The sequence below is a fragment of the Protomyctophum parallelum genome (assembly GCF_964188405.1).
Source record: "Protomyctophum parallelum genome assembly, chromosome: 1".
Classification (NCBI taxonomy): Eukaryota; Metazoa; Chordata; class Actinopteri; order Myctophiformes; family Myctophidae; genus Protomyctophum; species Protomyctophum parallelum.
Genome location: NC_139697.1, coordinates 65,386,782 through 65,398,927, shown reverse-complemented (window position 1 = coordinate 65,398,927; position 12,146 = coordinate 65,386,782). Strand labels below are relative to the sequence as shown.

At 40.9% G+C, this 12,146-nt stretch overlaps 1 protein-coding gene across 1 annotated transcript in view; it reads left to right on the top strand.

The window, feature by feature from the left end:
* unc119a2 (unc-119 lipid binding chaperone a2) overlaps positions 1-12,146 on the top strand; it is a gene marked incomplete at its 5' end in the record, with an annotated part of 36,556 nt that continues 24,410 nt past the window's right edge. Inside the window, one exon of the mRNA XM_083762746.1 lies at positions 1-310. Coding sequence (XP_083618872.1) covers positions 1-310 — 310 coding nt within the window. The remainder of the gene's footprint in view (positions 311-12,146) is intronic.

Genomic DNA, 12,146 nt, shown 5'->3' with positions numbered 1-12,146 from the left:
ATGAGCTATTCTTGTACCAGCAGAGACCCATCATCATCCAGCGCTAAGAAGCCCGCCGCTATTAATCCAGGCAGTTGCGGTGGCGGCGGCGGAGATACCGGAGCAGGCAGCAGCAGGACGACCAACAGCACCACCGGAGGAGGCAGCGAGACGGGTTCGAAGAACCACAACAACCAAACGTTGGAGATGAAAGTGAAGAAAGGCTGCAACTCGGCCGGGGTGGAGGTCCCCTCGACCACGGAGGAAGAGCTGCTCGTCAACACCACCATCACTCCAGAGGATGTACTGGGTTTACAGAAGATCACACAGAGTAAGTTGTTAATGATGATGATGATAAAGCGTCCTCCTGTCCTGACTGTCATTGTTATAAAACGTTTTTACGTGGATGATGATGATTGAGCCATTTATCGCGCATTAGCTCGCCCCCTCAGTCAATTAAAAATAATTATACGGAAGAGTGCATAAAAATGCATCATTGTATCAAGTCAGGCCGTGTTTGTTACATACTCACTGTAGCCAAATTGTTGTCAACGAGTCAGAGGAGGTGCTATGGCCCTTTGTGCTTTCATAATCATAGGCTATTATTATTTCATTTAACCCGCGTGGAAGTGACACAACACATAGCCTACGGTCCTACGGACTATTGTGTTTGTGTTTCTTTATCTACTTTGTATGGTGTTGGAGAGGAGACTGAGCAGTGTAGATCTGCTATTTTCACCATATAGCTTTAGTTTCTGCTGTGGAAGTGAGCTTTAAAGCCGATTTGTACTTTGCCGTACGACCGCGTTGCTCACCAAAAATAACTGATTCTCAGTCTCAGTTATCAGAGTAGTAGGCAAATTCTTCTTATAATTATTATAAATGGGCTAAATAGATAGGGTTAGACCAGAGCTAGGGTTATTTTATTGGTGCATTTTTTCTTTTTTTTATGTTTTACAAAAGGCTTGAGGCTATAGCTATCTTCTAAAATCTCTTTGCAACTATAAAGGTAGTTGTTTGTATCTTGCTAACTTGCCTTTAGGGGAGCAGTGTAGATTGAGTTCACATCAGAATGGGGCATTCTGATGCACAGCAGTGGTTGAGTTTTTCTTTCTAAGTCTTCCACTAAACCGCTTCTTTCTAAAATGTATTTTCAAAGTAATTTCACAAATCTTTGTTGCTGTTATTGCAATTACTTAAATAGTTAAGCTGTGAAGCAGTTAGTGGTTATGTGGTGAGTGTATCACCCAGAGTTTGAGGTCATATGAACATTCTAAACTTGAGTCATGTCACACTTGAAAATGTGAACTGTAAGGCCCTCAGACAGGCTGTAGCTTGTCAACTGTATAACAAAACTCGAGGAGTATCTCTAATATTTCAGCTACCTGTCCAATTTGTTTTTGATTTATTATAGGACTACAGGGTTTTTTAATGCAACAAATACAGATATCAACGCTCACATACAACATGTCACCAACCACTGTTATTGTTGACACCAACCACTGTTATTGTTTCAGGATTTTATGTTGTTTGTACTTTTCTCAATTCACCTTTAGCTAAGCCCCGCCCTCTCCCACTTGGACACTTTCCAGCCGGGCTCATTCATTCCAATGTAAATATCATGGGTTTTACACAGTAAATAATAAATACTGGTTCATTTTTGGAACCAGACCTTCAAAATCTCTTCCAAATCCGTCAACAAGGCCTGCCATATGCACTGTTTTTTAAAACAATGTTTTATCATAGGCTAGGAAAACTATTGGTGGAGAATGTTTGTCTAACCCATGTTATGCTTAGCTGTGATTGGACCATAGAAGTTTGGGGAGGGGCTTAGCTATAGGTCAAATATAGAACTGATTTTGTAGCCCAGAGATTCCAAATTTCTCCATTAGGTACTACATGATCATCATGATAAATAGTACCTCGTCTTGATTATTGACACCAGCTGAACAGAATATAATCTAAGATTAGATTTAATTACAGGCAGTGAGTGTTGAGATATTGTTATTTTTATTCAGTGGCCATTCATCACAGGGTAAATGTTTAACCACATCCTTATTGGAGCAAATCCTCAATGTTTATAAACCTTCAAGATATAGCCAATTTAAAAACTAAATCAAGAATATAGGTAATATAGACTATCTACAAGCTCACAACATGTCATAGACATGTCAGCTTGTAGAACGACTTCTATTTTCATCATATTTTTCATATGAAGTATATAGGGCATACGTGGTTAAATTCTGTTCTGCCAGAGAGAGCTCTTCTTCTAAGCAGAAACGCCTACAGTATATACATCTACCCCTTGCCTGATGTCTTAACCCAGCTCAACTCTCTCTGTTAGCTAATAGGTAGGCAGCAGGCCACCTGTCTATTTAAAGGCAAGCCTAACACCTTACACAACACCTCATCTGTGACAGTTACAACATTTAGTCTATACTGTAAAATCCAGAGTGCTAATTTAACTATGAGAGTGTGTACAACCAAATTGATATGATGATTTGTATACCAACAGAGTTACAATCAGGTAACGGTGGAGTTTACTGTGTAGTGTGTACATTGAGATTATTTAATATGTATTCCAGTTAAGGGCATATTGCATACTGTATACGTAATGGAACGGTATGGCATCGGCCGGTGCCCGAGTAGGCCGATGAGCCACGCAAGTCAGAAAGATGCAAGTCGGAAATGCCTACCCGTACATGCGTTGTTGCCTTTAACTGATGTAGTCGTACATGTTGTCTGACATGTTGTCTGACATGTAAGACTTATCTCCCACTTCCTCACATGCCAGCACTTATAGTGGCAAAACAGTACAAATGTGATAGAAAGCCAATCATTGAAGCCAACTACCCAGATTGGCCAATCAGGGAAGCGAGGCTGTGAACAGACACTTGCAGATATTCATGTTTTTTGGGTTCTTGGAAAATTGGTCCAGCCGAATTGCCACTCAGCACTGCACATCACCAGGTCATATGATTTGAGTTTGAGGTTGTTTGTTCAGACCACGTCTCAGACAGCACCCGAGTTATGCCCGGGACAGACAGACATACATTCATATATTGAAAATGCATTGAAGTCTGTTTTATGTGAGATAATGTGTTTCACGACACAGACGACAGTCACAATAAATATGCCGTAGGCCCAATCACTTTCAAACTTTCAAACCTTTGACCATGTGACCCATGTCATTACTGGCCAAGATTTCTATACATTTTCAAAAATGTATAAAAACTCAAAAAATAACAGACGGGTGTCGTGACCTTGTAGATTGGCTATACAATATATGGTTGTTATGGTTAACTGAAATAGCTTCTATCAGATTCTTCATGAGCTACACACACCTGTTAAGATGTCCTAAATATACATTTCACAAAGGTGTCCTAAATACAAAAAGTTCACCCCACATCCACAGAGTTACAATGAGGACAAGTTAATCCTCTGAATCAAGGAAGTTTTTGGTCAAAGTGGAGAATTAGATCTCAAAATCTCCACAGTCTATATATCTCCTCGCTAATTGTCTTTTCACCCCCCCCCCCCTATCTTCTGACATGTGGTTGTTTATCCTAAGTACCTTAAGTTCGTAAAACAGTAGCCTGTTACAGATCAGGGGAAGTGTAAAGTGCCCTGTGTCGTATGTGTGTCAGTGTGCAAGTCTCTGTGTTTTCTGGGGTCAGCCCAGCTGCAGAAAGCTTGGTTATGGATGATGTAGGCTACCATAATGATTCTTGTTTAACATTAACACAGCAGAACATAGTTGCTAGGTGTGTAATAATCACAAGCATCATCACCATGCTCAATATTTACAGATATTTTAAATTTTGCCACAGCAAGATAATGATGCTGCGATTTGATTCAGGGGCCTAATGGTTATGATCAGTTATTCAATTTGTTTTGTTGACTAAGTGTGTTTCACAATAACAATTTGAATTGCTTTGCATCGATTAGCCTATACATTGGATCGTTGCCTTTTGAATTGACGGATCAATGGCATGCGGAATTGTCATTCTCACTCCCAAGCCCAACTCGTAATGGGTTGATTGCGTGTGGTAAAAATATTTAAAATAATTCAGGTGCACCGTCGAAAGCGGACTTGAGCCTTGTGAGGCATATCTTAGCGAGGTGTTAGCCAAGCAAGCAGGTGGCCATGCCAGGTGGTGTGATGTCCATTCTGCCGACTCAGTGCCATTCAAGTTGCATACCGATAGGCTTGGAGATAAATAGTAAATAATTCGTCCTAATCAACATGCAACGCAACAAGACAGCCGTGTCACATCGACATTTGACGCAGGTGGTCCCGTCGTGTCAAATGGGTGACGTGGTCACATCCTCTCCCCCCACCAACATCGCCTCTTTCACGCAACAGGTGTGAGAATGCGTTGTTTTGAGACGTCCAACTTTCCTGGCTCATGTCTGCATCACGTGGAGGTGAGGAAAAAATGTGTATGAATCACTATGGCAACATGGGGGCATGCTTAAGTTACTATGGTAACATGAAGCATCTTCACATGGTTACGGTCAGCGGAGCGTGCATCTCTGGGTTCACATCTGTTCATCCTCCTCCACTGTGGGCTCCCCCCAGCATGCACCTCCAAACTAGCCTCGCATAGCCAGCCTTCATCTGCCTTTGCGATGCATATTGCCCCAGGCAGATTAAGTCTGGTCTCTCTCAATTTTGGGAGGGCTTCACGGCTCTCTAGTACAGTACGCAATGCTATTCAAAATCCTAAATTATGTCATATGCCAGCCAAGTCTATGGACTTTTAATGTTTATTTAGAGCACTTTTAAGTTAACTAAAATCAAATGGCAACCAAGACTGGCCTTTTTTTTTGTGGCTTTCGCCTTTATTTTAGGAGGGACAGACAGTAGGCTGACAGGAAATGGGGAGAGAGATGGGGGGGTGACATGCAGTAAAGGCCTTCGGGATCGGGAGTCGAACCCGTGGCACACTGCCAGACTGGATTACCAGCCAAGGTGCCTGGACCGCTGAGCCATGGCCAAGACTATGGACTTTAATTGTTTGTTTAAAGAAGCAGTTAAACATTGACAATGCGAGAAGTCATGTGGCCAATATAAATACATATAGTGATTGATTTCGTTTTATACAATAACACTGCATTCATGTCTCGTAGTTTGTTTACAGTTTGTTTACATTTGTAAATTGTACACTCAGACATCCAGGATTTGACAGTGTATGACCAATAGGAGCAGCCGTAGCTGAGTGTGTCTGTCTGGTAATCAGCGGGTCAGTTTGAGCTCAAACTGTGTCTTGCATGAACAATACCTTAAGGACACATATGTTAATGACGTTTAGAAGATTTAGAACACTTTCTCATCTGAGCCATTTGAGCAGCCATCAGCTGGGTGAAGCTGTAAAAGCTCCCTTCCCCCTCAAACATTAGGCAGATTCTGGCGGCTCCCAACTGATACGGGCCCTCAAAAATGGTGATATTGTGATTTATATATTATTTTATCGTTAAATAATATAAAGTAATAAAGTTTGAGGGTCTAGTGTGTCATGCTGTCACTCACAACTGCTGGAACGTTTGATTGGAATGCCAAGCAGTTCCAGTGCAGTACATTCACTCACTTGTCAAGTTGCCTCATAAGAGCAGACAATCATTCATGTTGCGAAACTTTCTATCTCTCAGGTTGAAGAAAAGATTCCCAACGCACACACAAATGCACAAACGCACGCACGCACGCGCGCACACACACACACACACACACACACACACACACACACACACACACACACACACACACACACACACACACACACACACACACACACACACACACACACACACACACACACACACACACACACACACACACACACACACACACACACACACACACACACACACACACACACACACACACAAAGAGACATTTTGTTTGCTGACTTGTTTTCCTTCTCTTCTGGGGATGAAATCTCTGTCTCTGCCATGAAGGCTGACACCATTTCTCTGAGACAGAAAGCGCAAAGCAACTTGAGCTATCTCCTGAGGACAGGCAGCTATTGAAGGCTCTGTCTTGTTTTGAGCCATGTCCCTGTGTTTTCAGTGCTGATCTATGGCGTCTCATGTGGCTGGAGATGTGGTGTCGCACACACAACAGTTGACAATTGTACAGTGTAGCTCAGTCCCGAGGGCACACTAGATTTAACAACACACCTGGGCTGAACACTGTGAACAGAGTGTGTTACTGAGTACATTCACAGTTCTTTGTTGATCCTTATAGTGTTGATTGTGTTGTTTTTATTTGACCTGGAGCGCCAGATGGGTGGAGTTGATCACATGTTGTTGAGAGAAGGCATGCTTTCTGAGAGGGGGCTCCAGGAAGGCATACTAAAAACAGAACGTGAACCAGCTAATGAACTGGCCTATAGTGTGTTCTCCAGTTCAGTTTGAGTATGACTTTGAGGCCAAGGAAAAACCTTTGCCTGGAATTTATCACAGCTGCTCTTAATAGTGCCACCAGGAGGCCGACATATGGTTTGGTACAAATCGCCACAGCTCCTCAATGCAGCGTCCGATTGCGGTGAAACTGCATGCATATTCCCACTAAGCTGAGGAAGAAATGCCACTTGACAGTTTTCAAATCAGCCTCATGGTGACGCTACAACAGGGCAAGTCCCATCACACACACACACACACGCACGCACGCACGCGCGCACAAGAACAAAAAAAAACATGTTTATATTTCTCCTAAACATTTTTCCAAACATCACACACACTATCCTCCTGGTGGAGACCTGTGCCCAGAAGGGCACTTTTTCTAGTTGCCTCTGTAGAGGGGCCTTCTATTGATGATCTTTTATTGTAGAAATATGTGTTATACAGTAGTTAAAAGCTTCTTCCTTGGTTGTTTGACTTGTGCACCAGCTTACAAAATCCCACTGATCCCTCTGTCCCCCACCCCTCTTTTCTCTTAAGCCTCCTTTGCATCTACAGTACCTACAGTTGAGTGCCAATGATTCCGTCTGATTCATTTTGGCGAGGACTGCGTGATCTGCGCATTTCACAATGTATATATTATGTCCACTAGGGGGAGTAGAGAGCTATATAAAAATCTGAGACCACTGAAACGTAAACGTATGTTTTCTCATGCCATTAAAGCCCTTTAAATTGAAAGCGGAGAGAGAGAGAGAGAGAATGACAAAGTCATTCTCTCTCTCTCTCTCTTGGTGCTTGGTCTTGGTGCTTGGTCTTTTTATTACGTCACGTCACGTCATTAACAACTAATAATAATATATTCTACAAATGTAGAAACATGTAAGATAACACTAATAGTTGTTAATGATGTGACGTGAAAAATAAATTTATTCCACCAGCGTTCTTGTGTTCTTCTACAACACAGGAACGATTTTTTTTTTTAACATGATTACAACCATTGTGCTTTATATCTACCATGCGCTCTGTCTTTATGTTAAGGCGTCGTCGTAGCCTAGTGGTAAGTGCTTTCGATTTAAGCATACTTCTTTTTGTAGCTCCCAGTTCGAATCCCGGATTTTACAGTCATATTAGTGGTGAAATGGATTAATATAGATTAAACGCCGCTCTCCGTTTATTTAAATAGGAGGGGTTTTGTCAAATAAATGCATACCGAAGTAGCCAATAAATATAATATGGTATATTATAAGGTCTGGCCCCCACACTTAAACACAAGCTATTTTAATTGCTTCTTATGTAATAAAAAAAGACACGCATTAATTTCAATTAATTCAATTTGCATTGCATTTATTTCTGTGAAAACATTGGAGGGGTTTCAGCCCCGTTTCTAACATAACGGGACGGAATCGGAAAAATGTCACAGATTTCTATTTTATATTCGGCGCTCTCACCGCAACTGATGTGAGCAGCAACAAGTGTTTTTGAGCACGTTATAATGACATGATACCGTCTTGCAGTATGAGAGAGAGAGAGAGAGAGAGAGAGAGAGAGAATAGCCAATCTACATTCTACAAGCTCACTGCAAATGGAAAGGGTCGTTGTTGGTCTTGAGAGAGAGAGAGGGGGGGTGGGGGGACAGATCGAGGGATCAGTGAGATGGCCGGGGGTCTGGGCTTAATTCGCTGACAGCATGCAGGCTGAAGGCTAGGCAAGGTTCTTGAAGGCTTCTTATGTAATAAAAAAAGACACGCATTCATTTCAATGAATTCAATTTGCATTGCATTTATTTCTGTGAATATTGGAAATATAAAATACAAAGTTCACTTGCACTATACAAAACTATACAGTTGACTTCAGCCGTGCCAAAAAAGATATAAAAAAAGTGTAAAAAGGTAACAAAACTATACAGTTGACTTCAGCCGTGCCAAAAGGTTTTTAAACTCATTTGCCCCAATACAGCAGCTGTGTTTTTATGGATCTATCAATGATCATCATTTAAATTTTAAGGACCCAGCAATTTGTATCTCTGGGACCCCAAATTCTTTTTTTGTATTTGTTTATATTGTAAAATCAATGTCAAACAGTACGAATCGGTCGGTACCAGGCCCGAACCGGTGGCATGCACGGTTTGTGCGTGATCTTAAAAAAGCAAATATTAAAAATTAATATAGAGCAGGCTTCGATTTGAGGCCTTCTGCATCAAGTGAGACCCCCCTCCCCCCAACAAGAAAAAAGAAAAGAAAATTAAATCAGAAAATGTTGAAATTACACTTTGGGAGTGGAAATCAACTCTGGATTTAATCAACTATTTAAAACAACTCCAAACACTTAACCATTACACCAGATAGTGTTAAAACTACACTTTTGGGGTGGAATTAACTCTAGGCTGAGTTTGGTAACACTGGCGTGATCAACTCTTTCAAATGACTCCAACACTGAACCCAATTTAAATCTGAAGGTGTTAAAATGACACTTTGGGAGTTGAAATCAACTCTGCAATGTTTAACCCTGGAATTTTAACTCTCCCATTTTTGCTGTGTAGGTCTATATATTTTTATGGTTAATTAAGTGGTCTATTGTCTAAAAAAACACACACACAAGCAACAGTATAGACATTTATTCATCATTATTTATTTCAAATCAAAATACAATGTATTGCTGCACCACTGTCATGAAGTTCGCACGCACGCACGCGTGCGACACCCCCCCCCCCCCCCCACACACACACACACACACACACACATGAGATTCTGACAGAATGCAGCGGCGCATGCTCGCTGCATTTAATGCAACATATGATAAGTTTTAATGTTGTTAACAGTGATATATGAACAATATTGTAGGCTAGTGTCTGAGGGAGGAATGTGCAGGGCCATGTGTGTGTGACCATGCATCGCTCTCTCTCTGCATCTCTATAGAATGCTAATTTGAAACATTCTCAAAACGCAATCAATCAGCACCACGCCCAGGCTGGACACATTGACTCCATTGTAACATTATAATGTTATGCTCACTATGACTATGCTTCTGATAGACCACTCAAGACCAATTGATAAATTCATGGTTCATTGTCATTCACCCTATCCAGGGGGTGTGGCCAACACAGAAAATACTGTATAATAAGGTTCAATTCTTAACTGTAGCCAACATACTGACATCATGACGAAGATCAATTGTCAAACGGGTGAGCAGATCCGTAGCTTATGGGAACGAGGCTACAAAATCAAATACATACAGAAGATCTTACAAGACTCTGGGATTGACGTGACGAAGAGAACGCTATTGAGATATAAAGTAGCGCGACTCGCACACAAACCCAGGCTTGCACGTAAATTGACCAGGTAAGCCGACATTCTGTATTAATTTGATCAAATTCATTGTGTTTGTGTGTGTAGGCTATGTGTAAAACAAAACAAAAAACAAACATTAAAAGCAGTATTTGTTTTTCTCTTTGCAGTGAGGTCCTGCAAATTATCCATGCTCTGCTCATGGAGAATGATGAACTGACGACGCCAAAAATAAAGGAACTGCTGGCATCCAGGCACAATATCAGCTTGGGAGTGCGGACGCTTAAAAGAGCTCTGAAAAAACTTCAGTGGAGACACGGAAAGACCCGGTAATTATAGAAAAAGAGAAAAGAAACATTTCTGTAATGTGACACTGTTTGGAGGATGTATTTACTATTTACTAAAATTACTGTTCTTTTATTTACAGAACTTTGCCAATGACACGTGACAAAAATAAGATTTTGCGCGTGCAGCAGGCGCAGTCCTGGCTGGATTCTGGTGAAAATTGGCATGACGTCCTGTTTACAGACGAAACTACAGTTGCGATGCAGGCCTTCGCAGACAAATGCTACCGCCACAAAGATCACGAGGTTTCCAAATGCCAGCCAAAACATCCCTTGAAGCTCCATGTCTGGGGAGGCATTTCTCGCTGTGGACCTGGCCCTCTTTATATCTTTGAAGGAATTATGGATCGTGTGTTTTTTGAAGAGGAAGTGATTAAAAACACTGCTGAGCCCTTTATGAAGAAGGAATGGAAATTGAAAACACATCGTTTTTTCCAAGACAACGACCCCAAGCACACTGCCTCTCGCCTTGCCATTGAACGCGCTGGAATTAATTGGCAGCGCACCCCAGCGGAGTCACCAGATTTCAACCCTATTGAACTCGTCTGGAAAGATCTCAAAGCATTTGTGAAAGGCGTAGCTAAACCCACCACCAAAGATGAACTTGTCCACGCGATTGAGACGTTTTGGAACACAGTTTTGACCACAGAGAGATGCAATATCTACATTAATCACTTGCACAGTGTTTGCCGGATTGTTATTAAAAATGGAGGGCGACCAAGTGGGAAGTAATCAGACTGCTATGGACTGCAGCTACTTTATTTGTACCATGATATGTAGCTCTGCGCCACTCACTTCACACGGGTGATTTTTTTTCTCTCAAAATGCTTGAATCAGATTGTATCAGATGTTATATTTTTTGGCACATTTGACACGGCCTACTGTATATATACTTTTTATGCTTTTTACACTTGACACGGCTCAAGTCTACTGTATATCATTTTGTATTTTATATTTCCGTTTGTTTTCAAATTTTACACAGAAATAAATGCAAATTCTTTTAAATTAATGCTTGTCTTTTTATCACAAAACATCCATGATCCATTTCATTTTAAAGTATTTTCAAAATATAATGACACTGACCCTTTTTCTCAAAGTGACTGCAACAGAATGCTTAGATTTTTGTTTTTCTCACATCACTTAAAAACGCGACCAGATTCTTGTGTTCTTCTACAACACAACACAGGAACGATTTTTTGTTTTATATCATGATCACACGGAATCGGTAAAATGTCACAGATTTAGGAACATTTTCTTTGGTAGATATTCAGCGCTCTCACCGCAACTGAGCAGCAACATTGCGCAGAGAGAGAGAGAGATTGCGAGAGAAGAGAAGCTTTTCTACGTTTTGGGAAAGGGAAGTTGTTCCATTTCGATGCACAGTAAATAATAGCAGTCAGATAGATTATTAGCTTACTGTGTTAGATGTTAGACTACGAGTCCATTATCCAGCTATGCATACTTTATGCGATGTACAAGACCTTTGAGCCTGGAGATCAGCTGTTGTTTACACAAGTTTCAATAGCTTGATCTTTTAGGCGTTAGACTGCAAGTCCATTTTACGCATTGGCCGTGAGTTCAAACCTCAGAGCATTCAATGATTTATCGCGATTTTTGGGGAAAGTTTTTCTCACATCACTTAAAAACACGACCAGATTAAAGTTAGGAATAAATAATAATGAGGTAAATGTGATGTTAATTAATAGGGGAGGGTGATTCCCCTTTGTTTAATCACCTTCCTAGGGATTTGATTCACATATTCACAGTGGTATTTTATATCAGGGCACACACTATATGTCCATCATATCCCCTTAAACTTTTATAGGCTATATAACATATATAACTATATAATTTAAAAATTTGAGCATAAATACTTTTTATTAGCACATGCAGTGCAGGGTTCAGGCCAATTATAAAAAACATACTCAACTGCTCCACCTGCTGGTTGATTTCAGTACTACATTTTCCAATATTCGCAAAACCTAAAACGTATAAAGAGGATTTCAGACGGAATCATTGGCACTCAACTGTAAGTCAAATGTGTCAATTAATGACAAATTACTGACAATACCTTTGTTACACCCGTGCTCTATTTCAGCAGACTAGGTTAGACTAAATGAATCGGTTCCATGCCTTC